Source organism: Phalacrocorax carbo, chromosome 1, assembly GCF_963921805.1.
Source record: "Phalacrocorax carbo chromosome 1, bPhaCar2.1, whole genome shotgun sequence".
Taxonomy (NCBI): Eukaryota; Metazoa; Chordata; class Aves; order Suliformes; family Phalacrocoracidae; genus Phalacrocorax; species Phalacrocorax carbo.
In genome coordinates, this window is record NC_087513.1 from 191,710,402 (window position 1) to 191,727,842 (window position 17,441).

Sequence of the window (17,441 nt, forward strand, 5' to 3'; positions counted from 1 at the left end):
AAATTGCACAAGCTAAGGACATATCTCTGCGTCCAGGCATGCTCCTCAAATACTGCTAGAAGCACTAGAGAAATTTCTGACTGTCACTGGTATCTGGCAGACACTTCTTCACCTGATCCCCAGATCTTAGTCTGGCTTGTGCCCCTTTTACGGAGGTGTGCTGAGCTCTTCTTTGAATACCTTCAAGCAGGACTTGGTGAGTTTGGCTCTTATTCCTGTAGCCTGACCTTGTGGTTTAGATTTGCTGTATCCTGTGTAAGAAATTCTTTCTTGTAAGCAGGTTGCATTAAATCATCCTTAATTCAAATCAGAATACAGTAAAATGCAAATCCATTTATTCATTTACAAATGCTAAGAGAAATCACAGTTAGAGGAGCTTAGAAAGAAACACAGGAGAAAGAAAATGCTGAAACTACTGCCATGAAGTTCCAATCAGAAAAGTCCCTCTCCTTGTATTTGCCTGACTTACACTAGATGCTTCCCAAATTAATTTCTTTGTACACAACCTGCTCCTCAGGCTGTGCTCCCCAGGGATGACCTGCTCTTGGCAGACCATGCCAGGTTTTATAGCTCATGCCTATCCTGCGGTCCTTTGTAATCTTCCTCCCTTCCACTTCTCACCTCTCTATACATTATCTCCTTCAACCTTATTCCAGAGATACCTATAACATGGCTCAGATATGGGATGGCTGGGCAGTGTGGCTAAGCTTTAATCCATCCAAAGAACTGATCCAGCCAAGAATGTAGCCAGTAGGAATGAAAAAGGGGGAGGAGGTACCTCTTTCCAGCCTGATCCTCTTCCTGACCCACTGTACCTGGCAGATGGGAGAAGCTATACCTGCAGGGCAGGGAGAGTCCAAGTTTGGCTGGACCCAATGGAAAGGAAGGGCTGGATGTCCAACACCAGTTTGAAAAGCCTTAACTTGTATAGATGTCAGGTATTTACATCTGAGCCAGTGACTCCAGAGTGTATTTGTTACCAGTGGAGAGAAATAAGTATGTATTACCACAGGAAGAGTTCTCTCATTAGGTACCCCAGATACCTAAGACAGGTATCTCAATAGTTCAAATGAGTCTCTCTCAAGTGCCTGTTTACATCTTCCCATTGACAATAAAGGTATCCTGGAGTGACAGGTACAGATTTGGATAGCTGATCTTAGACAGCTGATGCAGTGGGTGAAACAAATCCTGGGTTTAGTGGGTGCATTTGATGCTAAGCATGTCCCAGCCAATGGACTTGAAGCCCATCTGTGAATTAGTAAATAGCTAAATTACATGAATGTATGTACAGGCTCCTTGACTTTCTTCAATGGGAATCAGTTCATTTGGGGACACTCTAGACTAGAATCGGTAAGCTTTGAGTCTCAGTCTTCAGGAGTTGTTTTTACAAGATGGTACACTTCAAATGCTAATGAATCAGATATTTAATTCAGGGGGTCACACCAGACTTTTGTGAGAAATTCAGACTTCAGCCTAGTTCTCTTCTCCCCTGGAAGACACAGAGAAAACTATGATAAATTAAGTGTCAAGTGTGATATACAGATAAATGTTGCCACGAAGTGTGTTTCTCTGGAATTTAACCAGGCCTGTACGCCAGTGTATCACTGTAACCTAGATTTAGTAGTGTTAAAGTCAATTCAAAATGTCTTCCTTCTGTATCTAAATACCTGTCAGTCTTCTTTTGCACAAAATCTGTGTGTGTACAACTTTTTGAAACCTGTGAAACAATTTTAAAATTTCAGAAAACATTTTTTCACAAGTAACTTGTACGCAAGTGTGGTTTTCTACTGTAAATAGCACTGATCTTAAGTGTCCTGCATAATAAGTGTCTTGAGTCTCTTTAGCCTCTGCATTCTCAATTACACATTGATTTTTAGTGCAGTGGATAGATAAGGAAAAGTGAACTTGTTACTGAAATCAAGGAATGCATCTAGTCTTTCCTTAATTCAGAGATGGACTTTCTGAGAAGCGTTTAGCCTAACATTACCAAGTGTCACTTTCTACTTATCAGCTGGAACCAGCGTGAAGGTGGGCACTCCAGCTCCGCTTTGCAGTTACAGTGACTGGTTTCTGAAGATAGAGAGTTCGCTCAGGTGATTCACTCAGGGTGTTATGACAGCTGTATTCTTATTTTCTTCCCTGATTTCACAGCAGTCTCCCTAGATAAGGCTTTGAAAGACAGAGCTAATAGGGTGCTTGTCAGCAACATGGCTTTACTTGTTAAGAAGCTGGGGGCACTTGTGTGGTGCTGCTCCCAGTTTCTTTCATCTGGATGTTCCTACTTCAGGGAACAACATGTAGAACAGCAGTGTTTTGTATGGGGCAACTTGGTTCCTCTGGTTTGAAAAGAGGACAATGTGGTGCTTTTAACAAAGCTGTGCCAGGGCTTGAGTTGTCCCTTCTAATTATCCTATGGAAAAATAGGGTGATTGTGTGTTTCTAGTTCCTTGTGTTTGTTTTCTGTCCAATATGACCTAGTGTTGCTCACCCTAGGCACATCTAGCCTTCTTGGGAAATGCCTTTTGGAAATCAGAGCTATATAAACTATCTGCCTGCTGCCTGACAATCCTTGCTGAGTAGTTTGTTGATAAAGTTGCTCCTCTTATTTGTCCAGTCCAACACCATCACCAGCAGAAAATAATATTAAAAGATTGTACAAAAAAGCTGCATGCAAATTTTGCAGTATTTGATCACACCTGCATTTCCATTATAAAACCAGTAAGATTGCACAGGTTTTTCTCTAGGCAACAGCCAATTATGAAGGTAAACTTACTGATCCTTATTTGGCTGTTGTCTGTACACGAATAGTAGGTATTTCTATAAAATCCTCACGTTCCATGGAGTCTTCTCAGAATTTACTTTATATGTAAAAATATATCTTACATTTAAAAAATTTTCATGCTTATAGGAGATCCAGTCTACTACAGAAATTAATGTTTACTACAGTTATTACCCCATTATGTTGATCTCATTACTCTAACATTGTATTAGATGTATTTCAAAATCCAGGTTTTATATAAGGTCTCTTCCCTCCAAATGTCAAAAGGTATTGAGATCAATATAAGATTGAAAAATCAAAGCTGAAGTATTCTCAAGTTGACTGAGAAGAAAGTGCTAGACAGGAGCGAGCACAGTGCCTCCCGAACCAGTCTTGCAAACAAATAGTTTTACTTTAGGCTGCAAAGAGATTGAATGCATTTGCTTATTTGTGTCTGTTGCCAATCTTGTGTTACTCTGGACAGTCCCAGAACATATGCAAAAGATCTCCAGTCAGTATATATCACAGCTGGCACTTAGGACACTCATTAAACTGGAAGATATCTTCTTTTTTGGAGTAACAACTCTTCTGTCTAAAATGTTGCTGTATATTCATCTGCAGTGACATTTATAAGATTGCCTTTTATATCTTCATTGTTTTTCCCTCAGTCATTTATTTTCCAGTCAACCACTAAGTACGTTCTGATGAGTCCTGTATTTTTATTATAAGAGCTAGCTAGCTGCCTGTAAATCCATGAAAGTCACTTTTTATTAGTTATTGTCATATGTGGTTGAAAGGCCAGCCCATACCACAACATGCACAACTGCTTTAGTCCAACAAGGGAGTGGCCAGCTCCAAAGGAAGAATTAGGTGGACTGCAGGTGTTTTCCCACACCTGCCCATGTTTGCCCCAGAAGGTGTCCAATGAAAAAGGAACACACATTTTATATGAAATTTCCCCATCATATGCTCAAAATTACTGTTCTCTTCCTTCCTTGAGTTGGCATGTAGATCCCTTGGGGAGGGATTTGAAGCCCCAGATCCTCTTCCCCTACTCTCTCACGCTGTTGGCTTGAAACAGCTACCAAATTAATAACCAGACGAAAATGAAAGAGCGGAGAAGGTGTCAGTAAAGTAATTTGATTTAGCTCGGGTGTTCTGTCTCCAAACCTTATTGCCACAGCCACCCTGCACAAGGGCCGCTGGTGCTGCACGTCAGCAGGGAGCAGCTGGTGCCTCTCACGCGTCATCAACATAATTGTGTAATGAGTTCAGACAGCAACACCCACCCGGCCCCGCCACCGCATGGGGATTACACCCCTATCACCACCAGCCTAATCTGCAGCCTGGGGGAGCACAGGTGTAACTGAGCACCTAATTTGACCCTCTGGCACTGTTGTTATTGGCAAAGTGGAAGGTAGTCCGACCTGATATTTGAGGCACAGAGAGCCTGGGAATGAGTCAGGAACCAAAGGAGTCCTCATTTCAGCCTGGACTGAGCATGCTTGGGACACAAACGTAGAATCAGTCCTTGTAATATGTTTAATGATTTCTGGATTTCCAGCCTGTCTGATATAAACCTTCTGTCTCTTCTCATCTGGTATTTGCATATTCTCAGCTTTGGTTTAATAAAACAAATGCTTTTCTCTGTCAGTAATCCTTTTCCAGCTTTCTCAAAAACACCCTTTTATCATACTGTTGTGATAAGAGATGACTTGGAGAGATGGGATGTCTTCAGGTTTGCTAGCAGAAGGTAACTGTTTTGGATGTCTCTAAACTGTAGATTAACAGGATTCGGTGTAATCAACCCACTATCTCTGAGGAGAAAGTGCTTTGGTTTGTCTTCAGCAGTTCTTGTTTTCCATGTTTTATCAATAAAACTGAAAGAAACAAAATCTGGGTATCAGAAGACAGAGAAAGCCCTGTGTGACTGCATTGTCCCCTTACGATATGGTGTCATTGAGCTTTGTCCTGGCCGCCATCTCTGCCCCTTTTTGTAAGAACAAATTTCCTTCCAACATTGTTCCCCCCGCCCCCCCCCCCCCCCTTCCTTTAGTTCAGGAAAGTTAGTGAAAGTCAAGAAATCTGTATGGGAAAAACCCTCTCTCAGCTAATATGCAGAGGGATCACCTTTTCCCCTCCAAGAACCTTGTTGGAAAGTCTCACACCACCTTCATCAGTCAGTCAACCTAAGGCCCATCCATTCTCCAATTACCCACACCAATGAAAGACATTAATGCTTCAACTCTGGGACAAAGCGGGTCTGGTCTGCCCGCTGGCTGGTGGCATTCTGATTCTCTGAAATGACAAGGGAGTTGAGGACTTCTTGTAGAAATCCCTCTAGCCTGGGGTGTTAAAAAAGGCAAAGAAATAACCTGGGGACTGTAAAGGTGCACTATATCCTTCTTGGAGCTCTTAATGAAAAGAAACATACTAACATGATTAACATTAACTAAAAGTAGTCATCAATCCCTCAGTGAAAATAATAAATTAAATAGAATCATAGAATCATAGAATCATTAAAATTGGAAAAGACCCTTAAGATCATCGAGTCCAGCCGCTAACCTATCACTGCCAAGTCCACCACTAAACCATATCATCAAGCACCACGTCTACCCTTCCTCTAAATACCTCCAGGGATGGAGACTCAACCACTTCTCTGGGCAGCCTGTTCCAATGCTTGACAACCCTTTTGGTAAATAATTTTTTTCTAATATCCAACCTAAACTTCCCCTGGCGCAGCTTGAGGCCATTTCCTCTCATCCTATTGCTTGTTACTAGGGAGAAGAGTCCAACCCCCACCTTGCTACAACCTCCTTTCAGGTAGTTGTAGAGAGCAATAAGGTCTCCCCTCAGCCTCCTCTTCACACTAAACAATCCCAGCTCCCTCAGACGCTCCTCATAAGACTTGTTCTCCAGACCCTTCACCAGCTTCGTTGCCCTTCTCTGGACACGCTCCAGCATCTCGATGTCCCTCTTGTAGTGAGGGGCCCAAAACTGCACACAGTACTCGAGGTGCAGCCTCACCAGTGCCGAGTACAGGGCACGATCACCTCCCTGGTCCTGCTGGCCACACTATTCCTGATACAAGCCAGGATGCCGTTGGCCTTCTTGGCCACCTCAGCACGCTGCTGGCTCATGTTCAGCCAGCTGTCAACCAACACCCCTAGGTTCTTCTCTGCCAGGCAGCTCTCCAGCCACTCCTCCCCAAGCCTGTAGTGTAGCATGGGGTTGTTGTGACCAAGTGCAGCACCTAGCACTTAGCCTTGTTGAATCTCATACTGTTGGCTCTGGCCCAATGATCCAGCCTGTCCAGGTCCCTCTGCAGAGTCATCCGACCCTCGAGCAGATTGAGACTTCCACCCAGCTTGGTGTCATCTGCAAACTTACTGAGGGTGCACTCAATCCCCTCATCCAGAACATCAGTGAAGATACTGAACAGGACTGGTCCCAACACTGAGCCCTGGGGAACACCACTCATGACTGGCCACCAACTGGATTTGACTCGGCTCTCCGGTCGGTTTTTAACCCAGCACAGAGTGCACTTGTCCAAGCCTCGAGCAGCCAGTTTCTCCAGGAGGATGCTGTGGTAGACAGTGTCAAAGGCCTTACTAAAGTCCAAGTAGACAACGTCCACAGCCTTCCCTCATCCACTAAGTGGGTCACCTTATCATAGAAGGAGACCAGGTTAGTGAGGCAGGACCTCCTTTTCATGAACCCATGCTCGCTGAATGAGACTACTTAACTTCTACGAGATTGAGATCAAATGTTCTGCTAACGTGAGATGTCTCAAGGCAATGTATTCTGTCACTTACTTCCAAGAGTTTAAAGGGTCTGGATGAGGTGTCTTTTTTGGGTTACTGATTTGTGCTTTGGTTTGGGGGTTTTTTTGTGGTTGTTTTTTTTTTGGGGGGGGGTGTTTGTTTGGTTGTTTTTTTTTTCTTTTGAGAAACTGATGAAAACATGAAAATCCTTGCCAGTAAATTAAAAGGAAAAATTAATCAAATTGTGACAGGCCCATCTTCCTCACAGGATCTCATGGAAAATAGTAGTTAATAAGGAATTTAAAGGTGAGTTAAAATAATGAGATAATTTGCTATCACAATAACTTGTGAAAATAAACAGACTTGATATGGTTTTGATGAGATAAGAAATGTGTTAAAAGGAACAGGAACTGTTTCATTAAAGGCATTTGACTAATATTGCATAATATTTTGATCAGGAAATAACAGTCACAGCCATGTCAGTATCTCAAAACATAGTTCTTTCCAATGTCCAAAATGTAGTTGTTTCTGCTGGAATATTACAGAAACGGTTTTCCATTAGAAACCTCCTTTCAGAGGCTAAAAGTAATGGACGATACAGCAGGAGGACACTGATTATCCCACATTAGCCTAAGGCAGAATTGATTTTTTTTTATTTTTATATGTCAAAAATTGATTTGTTTCTGAGTTCATAATTTTCTCATTGCTTTGGGTTTGCAGATGTTTTCTTCTGGTAAAGCCTTTCAGTGGGCCTACTCTGCAGTTATGTTAATGCTTGCTTCAAGTTTCCCTATTCTCTTAGCCTTTTACCCTTTGAAACGTGCATAGTTTGTATTTGAGAGCTAACTTCTATGGGAAGTACAGAAATCTTTTCAGCTAAGTGTTGTGGAAAAGAGCATTATTAAGGAGGAGGAGGACTTTTACTGAAAATATGCTTAAAAGAAATTAGTGCAAACACTGATGTCTGAAAAGAAAAACAATCTTCAAGGAGTAGAAGTTTTATGTGCTTCTAAGTAGATCCACATTAAATCCCTAGAAATGGACATTTCCAGGAGTTGTACTCCCCTAACATGATTCTCTACAGGCCAGATATTGAGAGATACTAGATTCTTAAAACAAAAATCAAGTATCATTTAAGTAGTAGTAATACAAATAGAAGTGTTTTAACTGTCAAACCCTGGTTTGTGAATGGCTGTATCTGTTAATCTGTAAAGGTTCCTATGCACATCCCCAGTCTTCTCTAGGATTGTTAGTGGAGAGGCCTTATTTCTTTTTAAGTGTTTGCCTTAGATGCACTTGGCTTGGGCACCTAGTTTCTCCCTGAGCCCAGGTCCTGCCAGACTCCCTGACATGAATTCCCACATTTCCTTTCTCCTCCTTGGTACCACCTAACCTTGCAATTTAATGGTTTCTTTGTTTTATTTTGGCCTGGGTTTTGCAAGAAAGTTCCCTAAGCAGCAAAAAGACTGATCCATAATTTACCTGCCTTGCACACACACGCATACTTATGCTACAAGTGCATCTGAAAGGCATGGTGGTCCCTTCCCTTTCCATGGCAAATACCTAGTGACAAAAGGGACCCCAGAAACATGGAGAGGCTTCAGAGAAAGGGGTTGAGTAATAGGTTTAAAATGTCCCTGTAGGCATCTTATCTTGAAGAAAAGTTACAGGCAAGCAATCTTTTTTCAAGTTTTTATCCTTATGTGCATTCAAACCCCACCCTTTCACCCCTCCCTCAATCAACAGATTGCACTTTGCAGAAAACCATAACCCTTGAGCTCTCTAGTTGTGCATGTGTTGCGTCATCACATTCATTAGGGATTGACATGGACCTCAGAAGGTATTCCTGACTAGTGTACTGGCCAGATCATCCATCAGTGAAGAAGGATCAGCACCCCTTGGGACACAAATCCCAGCCTAGGTGGAATGAGGTGTATGTGAGTACACTATCTGTAGCCAGCTTCTGCACAGGATCCATATTCATTCAACACGTCTGGAATTTTATCTCCCAGTTGAACCCTTCCCACCTGACATTCATAAGTGCTGCAGTAGGTGTCTGGCTAGCAGGCTTATCTCCCACAAGATAACTTCTTACCATTGAGGGACTTAATCAAGTTAGGGCATAAGCCTCTGCAGTGAGGCTCTAGGCAACAGAGGAAGCTCTAGCAATGGTGATGGTAGCTTATTACCTCTTTCCATGGATCTGAAGCTGGTGTTAATGAGCTCCATGGAAGAATGGCCCAGGAGGAGCCCTGACCACATACCTCTTGAGGGCTACAGAGTGAGCAGCAGCTCTTGTCAGCCAATATTGATGTTCCCTCATGTAAAGGTACACATAAGGCAGCACAAAAAGGGAACATGAGGCTGAGCATGCCAAAAAGCAGTAAGGTCTTAACAAGCTGAGCACCTTTCATGTAAGTTATTGCAACAGCTCTCATCAGCGATCCAAAAGCTGTAGTCTTAGGGTGTAGTGCTCAAACAGAAAAGAGCCATTTTGTTCTTAAACTTGTTGGCTGGGAGTTTTTACTGAATCCCAAGCCCCATTTGACATGTCTCTGTAATATGGTTGGTAGGCTGATAATCGTGGAGCCCCAGGGATGCCTTGTAGATTTCTTTACTACTAGCAACTTGAGGAATGAAAGATGGAGGCTTTGGCACTGTGCTGTGCCTGTCTGCATGGTGTAACTGGCACACCTTTAACCCATCACCGTCTAAACAACATCCTGCAGTGTGCATGGGCTAGGATGGGTTAAGGGCTGGTCCCAGGGAGTCTGGTGGCACAGCTAGAGGTCACTTGCTTTCAGGTCAGAGAAGGGCCCTGACCTGTGTTAATTACTAAGAGAATAATACTCCCACATGGCTGCTGGTTCTGCTTGAATAGACAGCTGAAAGATAGGATGCCCTTTTCATTTCAGGTTTTTACCTCCTGCAACTCACACTGGGACAGCAAGAAGCTTGGTGAAGAGATTTGTATGGGCCTTCTGGAGCCACATATGCGTATACTTCATGCTGAATCTGTTTTAGTTCTTCCTGGCAGTTAGGGGGAGTGAGGGCATGTGATGGGTACCAGGAGGGACATAGTTGCAGGATAGAGAAAACCCAACTTCAGCCTTCCCTTCATGGCAAGTAAAAACAAGCAGGACAGAAAGGTTTAGTAGAGAAAAGGGAGAGGGAAAAGACATTGCAAGAGCAGAGCTGGGTCAATCTGCCTATTTGGAAGAAATGGACCAAGTGTTTTGTTGAAGACTAAATCTGTCCCTCTCTGACATTTCTCAAAGACTCTGGTTCCTTCCCGGAGTCCTGCTGCTTTCCTACTGAAGTAGTCTTTTTTTGTATTTTTATTATTTGAAAAAAAGTGCATGCAGGGACACCGGCCACCAGGCACTATTACATTTCCTGTTTGATGGCTTTGTACAAACTAATGTATTTGAACAGCCATGGGCACTGGATTTATATGCATAGCTGTACAGCAAGACTGAAAGACCACTTTCAGTTGTTCTGCCCCTTTCCAGGCAATCACTAGTTCTGCTACACAGTGAGGGAAACTAAGTGCATCACTCTTAGATTTGCACAACTATGATACTAGGATTAGTTTTGCCACAGGGCTTGGTCATTGAAGTATCCTGCCAAGACTAAGTCTCTTCAAAGTATAAACAGACATGAAACTTTTAAGTCAAATCCACTGGTGCTGATAGCTTTTAGCTGTCTGTAATCTTCTGGCACCAGAGAAGATTTTCTTTTCCTATCTAGTTTTGTACATAAAAGCATATTCTCCGCTTGATGTTAGGAATGCTAGGCTGAAGGTAGCTTGGCATTGTGACACCCTTATCCACACAGAGCCCTTACACCAAACCTTTCATGAATAAAAAGCACTCCAGGCTCTGCATTTTGCAAATAGGTACCCATGTTAGTTACCCAGGTCCTTGTTTGTGCAAATGGGGTGCAACTGAGAGGGGGGACACGTCTAACTACTGATGTAGAGCTGTAGTGCTGTTTAGGCATGATGTCACCATAGAGGGACCCATAAACTGAGTCAGCTGTTTGGCAGTTTTTCATCTAAGTAAATCTCTCTGTAAACTAATTATATGGCCACAGCTTATAAATTTTACAAGAAAGTGATCTCCAGACCTGTTTTCCTTGTCAGTTGCAGATCTTGAAACTTAACTGTAGATGTTGCAAAACTAATCACCAGGGTTAGAGAGTCTATAAACTACTACATTTCATAGACATATAAATTTCCAGTACTTTTTTCCTTCTCTAAATATGAGCTTAAGTTTTAGTCCATTCATTTTTAGTGTTTGAAAGTAACACAAACACACAAGCCTAAATAAAACCATTCCACAGCTAAACCCTTGGAAAATGTGAGCATAAACTCCAGCTAGAAGTCTCCAAATGAAATATTTGTATGTACTAGACATCTTGTATCAGGAGGTTCTCTTGCTGTTATCAGAAGTTAGCCCTTCGCCCCTTGTGTCTGCTTCAAATGCTTTTATCCCTGGCAGCACGAGGCTTGCTTCAGACATCCTGCAACTTGCCAGCAGGGTTGATGCACTGTATTATAACAAGCATGCACCACAACTGTTGTTCACAGGCAGCATTTTTAGCTCTACAAGCACAACCAGTGAGATTCTCTATCAACATAATCATTATTTATCTGACACTCCTCCAGTAAATTAAGCCTAACTAGTCTTTCCTTGGGGTAGAATAGCAGCCTTTCTTTTATTGTTGCTCTTGTAGAGAAAGCAGCAGCATCCTCAGCAGTGGTAGGACCTGGACAAGAAATAAGCCGCATAGGTGTTGTATCATCCTCCTGCATTAGCTTGCAGTCCAGTTCTTAACCTAGGACTGACCGGCAGAAACACAACAAATAACTGCACGTTATTTTCATTGTAGGTGTATTTTAGTTTCACAGTTGTATCCTTAATGGTGCATCTCCCTTGGCTGAGAGATCAGTCACATTTAACTGGTTTGGTCAAAGCTGCTTCATCTCCCATGTACAGCTCTCAGAGACCCCCTGCAATGAGTAACTTTCATTTCTATAGAGAAAAAAAGACAAGTGAGCCCAGTTTTACCGTGTGCCAGAAATGGGTCAGATGAAGCTTTGGAAAAGTCTTGCAATATTAACTGGACATCTGTGTATATTGTCTTTTTACATTAAGAGACCCTGCAACAGGTAAGTGTACCCTAACGTAACACAAATCAACAAAAACAACAAAGGAATTTAAATATCCTGGCAGAATCGTAACTTCTTTTTTTCTTAAAATACAGAAATTCAATAGAGAGTAAAAGGTAACAGTGGTGTTTCACCACAAAAACTATATTAAGCTTGTCTATATGACTATGCTAACCTGTTAATACATTCTCTTTATCCCTTGCCTTTGTGGAAACTCCATTTTTATAACTTAAACCATAAAGTAAATGGCACATTACTATTACTACTACTACTACTACTACTACTAATACTAATACTAATACTAATACTAATACTACGAGTCTGACTTGTTTGGGTACCCCTAACTATGAATGCAATACAGTAGGATTTTTTTTTTCTTTTTGTAACCCATGACCTAGTTCTCATACAAAGGTTTGATTGGACACAAAAACTTCTAATCTGTGACTAAATTGTACTTCACATAATGCTGAGGGACTTGATGCAAACAACAGTATTAAGATAACAGTAATACTAATTTTTGGTTTAACTACAATGGTGCATTTTTAAAATTGATTTGTTGAATAAAATATGAAATTAGGGGTGACACATATAATAATGGACTGGAGGTTGAGACATATCACTAAACTTTTTCACATCCCACTGTTAACATCCTAATCTTCTCATATCCTTCCCCCTCTCTCCTCCAGCCCCAAATCAAGTTAGGTTATCCATTTCAAAAGCTGATGGATATAAATAGATATCAGCTAAAATGTATACTGTATTCTAAAACAGTTCTCAAATATTGGCTTTAGTACATTTTGAATACTGTTTAAAAAACAATCATTCTAAATTGAAAGGCAATGAGTGGGGCAATAAATTGAAGTGTTGACTGTTACTCTGCTTTTTAGTCAATTGGGAGTTTTCTAATTATGAGGAAAGTATCTTGCTTACTATTGCTACCTTAAATTAGACATCTGACATTTAGAAAACTATCTCCACTAACATGCTACAAGCTTTGTAGGGACCTCAGCATTTCCAGAAGGCAGTTTATCCCACCTGTTTTGTTCTGCTATGCAGTGAGTGTAGATATCTAACTTTCAATGTCCAAAATGAGATTGAATTAATTCCATTTTATCAGATATTGAGAGATACCCAAAATGGCTCTCACCAGATCTTTGCTTTCGTGAGGTCTATTATACAAAATTATTAGCCTGTTCACAAGGATTCTAAATATCCCTTAAAAGCTCTGATTTTTAACTTCCGTGGATCAAAGTATCTTTAGTAGCTTCTCTTTATGTACTGACAATCAAAAGAGTTGCAAAACACACTGTAACCTGTGTTATGTTTCCTGAGACCCCAGGAAATACAGCCACCCAGGCATGCATAAGTTTTGGCATATACATAGCATATAAGAGAGGATTTCTTAAAATAATTGTTTGTTCCTAATGATAAAGTGAATGTTTTGACAAAAAGTTCATTGAAATGAAAAACAATCACTGAATTCTTTGCATATTTTATTTTTCTTTTTGATTTCCAACTCACACACATCTGGCATATTTTACATCTTTGCAATAAAACATGGTTACAATAGCTTAAGGAATTTATATATCCAAAATATTTCACCATGATCTCAAGATGAAATGAACTTGTCTTCCAGATGTTCAATAGGCTCCCAATTCTAAGCTACAAACTCAAGATATTGCTTACAGACGGGTGATGAATAACTTAATCATTACGTTGATCCCCATGATTTCAGAATCATAAATACAAACAACAATGAAGAAGGAAATCCAGTGCTAAACTTACTAATACAAGGTGGATAACAAATAAGTAATCACATCAATAAATAATGATATGTTTCTGGTGCAAAGTGCCAATACAAAGAATCCATTATCTTTTTAAATAAATGACTGCAAGTGAGTGTAAATTCTGAGAAAATTACATTCCTGTTACATGCCTCATAGCCCTACCGACACAATATGTACATCTATGACAATACAGTCACCAAATATACAAAGAAGAAACATGAATTAAAGTGTATATACCCCTGGGTGTGTAATTTGATCAGTACAATGTGCAGAAAATTATTCTGATAGTTATCATTACAGTATTGTAAAACATGAAGTGCCTTAGTCTGAGTGGCTTCAGGTGAGATTTTCAGAAGAACCGAAAAGAATAACCTCAGACACCTTTACAATGAAGCTAAGGCTGTCAAATCAACCAAGCTGCTCAGAGGAAAATAAGGAAAAAATCACTGGGGGCTCTCTTGCCCATGATTATATGCCAAATGTTAATAATCCAGAAGTATAGCACTTTGTCTGTATTGGGAGTCATTAAGCATTACAAAGCATTAAATTGAACTTCCCTCTTTGCTCCCTTTCTGTCTAGTCTTTGAATTTTAAAGGGAGGAATTTAATTTCTGTTGTATAAAGTATAAATATGGCAAATGATGGCTTTTTATCCAAATGCTTCATAAGCAGAACTCCACTTAAGAGGGGTAAAGTTTAGATTCAAAAAGTGAAAAACATGTGTTGGTGGAAATGTCAAAATTACTGTTTGCGCCCAAATTCAACCCTTTAACACAAGCTGTACCCTTAGGCAGATCTCCACTTTGATTTGTGTGAATGCACCTGTTCCTTCGAGACATCAGGTTTAAAGTACATGCAAGTTGTAACTCCACAATAAAATTAAGAAACAGTTTTGTTCTTTATACAAGGTTTTACTTTTACAAAAGTATCCCTTTAAAGTTAAGATGTGCATCTGATGTACAAAGTATCAAACGTATTTTTTTTAATCTCAGCTTGAAAAGAGGCTGGAGATGGGATGCATGTTAGGTTCAAAGCCTAAACATTGAAACAACTGGACACAAGGTTCCCCAGAATTTTCAAAAGTCTCTTGTGGCGCATCCTACTACCTTTTCTCAATAAACAAAGATATATGAAATAATTACCAAAACATCTCCTAATTCATATAATTTACATGATACAAGCTTGCTTTTCAGCAGCTGGTGTTCAGTTGTGAAAAAACACACAAAGTAAAATGGTTGCTGACTACAATGTACAGCTATTGCTGGGTGTAATGGAATGTACAACGGAGGTCAATGCAGACGTGGTTTTCCACCAGAGACTACACCTTTCATTGCAGCACTTGTGCTCTCAGCTTTACCTGCGCTTTCAGTTCTTCATTCCACTTCAGTATCTGTTCTGATGTTCATAATGCCACCGGTTAAAATCTATATTAAAAGCTACGATGCTGCCAGAAGCCATGCCAGTAATCAGAGTTCTGAAAAAGATAGAAAAGATGGTCCTGTTAAACCTCTTTTACCTACTCAAGTAATGGTTTACCAGAAAAAGTAAAAAAAGAAAAACAAGGCACTTTTTGCAACACTGAACACTCATAGGTGTGATTCAGTTTGAGATGGAGATGCTACATTTAGGTGTTGGCATAGGAGCTAAATTTCCATGTTCCTATTATGGTCAAGGGAGATCTACAGATCCAGTCACCTTCACATAGGTAAACACATCATGCCATTTGAGATGCTTTCACATATCCTGTCTTGCCTCCAGCTGCCTCTCCAGAAGGGCATGGATCTTCACAAGGCACTTTTTCACATGTGCCACCCCAGGTACATACCTCAGACCTCCGAGGTATCTCAAACAATACTAACTGGTGATGGGTAGGCAACTGATTGGGCCCTAATCGGTACCCTCAGTGCAGCCTGAGACCAACTCTCTACAGGTCACTGGGCATGTCCTTTAGGGTGAGCTTAATTTTCCTCTTGGCTCCACAGGCATAGCAAGTAAATCACCACAGTTATTATGGGAGCTTATTCCCATAGCTCACATGAAGACACCTATGCTGAAACACCTTCTTCGGGTGTTTTAGAGCCCAGCTGCCCAATTTTAGGTCACTTGTGCCAGTGGAGGTGCCCCAGGACAGCTGACATGTCTACGCTGGCTGGCAGCTGGGACACAGGGCCTGTGGAGTGCTCTGCACTTGGGACTGCAGCTGGGATCAACTGGATAGCCTAAGGCCTTCCAGACCAAATGAGATGCCTCTGTGAAGACAACTGAACTGATGTCTTAATCATAAGCTGATCAAACACTGGTACTCCCTAAAAGCTTCATATTGAAATGTAGCTCCATATTTATGTTGTTCTGGTGGCAACAGTTGAAATGATTTTCCAGTTATCACATATCCTCTAACTCTAGTAGCTGAGTTTTCAAATTGCATTAGATATCTATCACCACTTCTATCAAACCATACAAAAGCCTTTCTCTGCTTAATTATGTGACTAAAGCTAAGCAGATACTTCAAGCACTTGCACAGCTGGGGCTTCCCAGCCTGGTATTACAATCAGGGATAGAGAAAATAGGCTACCCGAAATTTTACAGTGTAAATCTCTGTGTTGTATTTGAACAGAGCACAGTACTGTATGCATAAACTGGCAAAAATCCAGAAGCAAATAGGCCTCTTCCAAGAAGTTAGTTAGTTTCAATTAGACTAGTTTGAGACAAAAACTGGTTTCCAGTCATCTACTCATACATAAGTAAATTAGGTATGTATTTTGTTTATAGGTGGTTTTGTTGCTTTACAAAATGGGTACATAGCAGAGGGATACTGAAAAGTGTAACAAAAATAAACTGACATAAGTACTGTATGATTTTTCTAATATCCTATTAATTTTTGCATCTCTTGAGTTTGTATATTAATAAGAAATACAAGACTGATGCATGATGTAAATAGCAAATCAACTCACAACCCTGCATAAATGCAATATACGGGCTCACATTATAATCACATTACAACAGAAGACCAGGTTCATGTATCTTTTACATTTGCACTGTGCATTTTAGTGCCACAGCAGTGACTGCAAAAATCTAGGCTTGTACTCTGCATCTCCTTTGCTCAAGAAGGTCAAAGGAAAGGACCACACTCACTCCTAGCGGTTAGATTCACTAATAATACTGCACATTATAGTCTAGATACAACCCCAAGAAGTTCTCGAGCTCTACATTGCTGAAAATCAGAAAGGTACCACAAACTTTTGTCATTTGTTTTAAGGCATTGGTTACGAGGCACTACTACACTCCATCCCAGTCTGACCGTTCCTATGTTCTTAAATTAATGTAATATTACTTGTATTTTATTAGCTGAGTCTCTGGCTTACTTACTTCAATAAGACCTCACCTTAATGTTAAGCGCTTGAATTATTAGACTCAAAAATCAGAAAAAATGCTGAGTCAGATCAACAAGAGAGCAACCAGGGTAATGGTTTGTGCAGTTTTACCATTTACATACAAATATTAATGACAAACACCTCTGATCGTGAGACAGATCCATAGCTCTTATGCCAGCATCACAGCCAGGGTAAATATAGAGCTGTTTGAAGTCACAGGCCTGCCATACTTCCACTACACCATTGTCTCCCCCTGTCACGAGGTTCTGCCCATCGCTGCTCAGGAGGATGGCCTTCAGGAGAAAAAGACAAAACCCAAGTACACAGTTAGCTTTTATGGAACAAGGTCAATATTACAGAAAATTAATTAACTTATAAGCATTTCTTTTGCTCTGCCCACTTCAAATTTGAAGAAAAAGGCTCCCATTCCTTTCTCCCCAGTCAAAAAGCAAACCAACAAATTTTGGATCTCCAAATTTTAAAAACAATTATGTGGTTTTAAACATGTTATATAAACAAAAAGCTCTTTAACTGAATCTGCCAAGAATTGAGTTCAGCACAGAACATTTCGATGTTTGTCCTACAATA

At 40.6% G+C, this 17,441-nt stretch overlaps 1 protein-coding gene across 7 annotated transcripts in view; it reads right to left on the bottom strand.

Moving 5' to 3' along the window:
* Positions 1 to 13,183: 13,183 nt before the first annotated feature.
* NBEA (neurobeachin) overlaps positions 13,184 to 17,441 on the bottom strand; it is a 505,018-nt gene continuing 500,760 nt past the window's right edge. For all 7 annotated transcript variants that reach the window (XM_064441021.1, XM_064441019.1, XM_064441015.1 and 4 more), the window contains 2 exons: positions 16,995 to 17,146; positions 13,184 to 14,956 (listed from right to left, as the gene is read on the bottom strand). In XM_064441021.1, the coding sequence (XP_064297091.1) occupies positions 14,866 to 14,956; positions 16,995 to 17,146 (243 nt within the window). In that variant the 3' untranslated portion in view covers positions 13,184 to 14,865. The remainder of the gene's footprint in view (positions 14,957 to 16,994; positions 17,147 to 17,441) is intronic.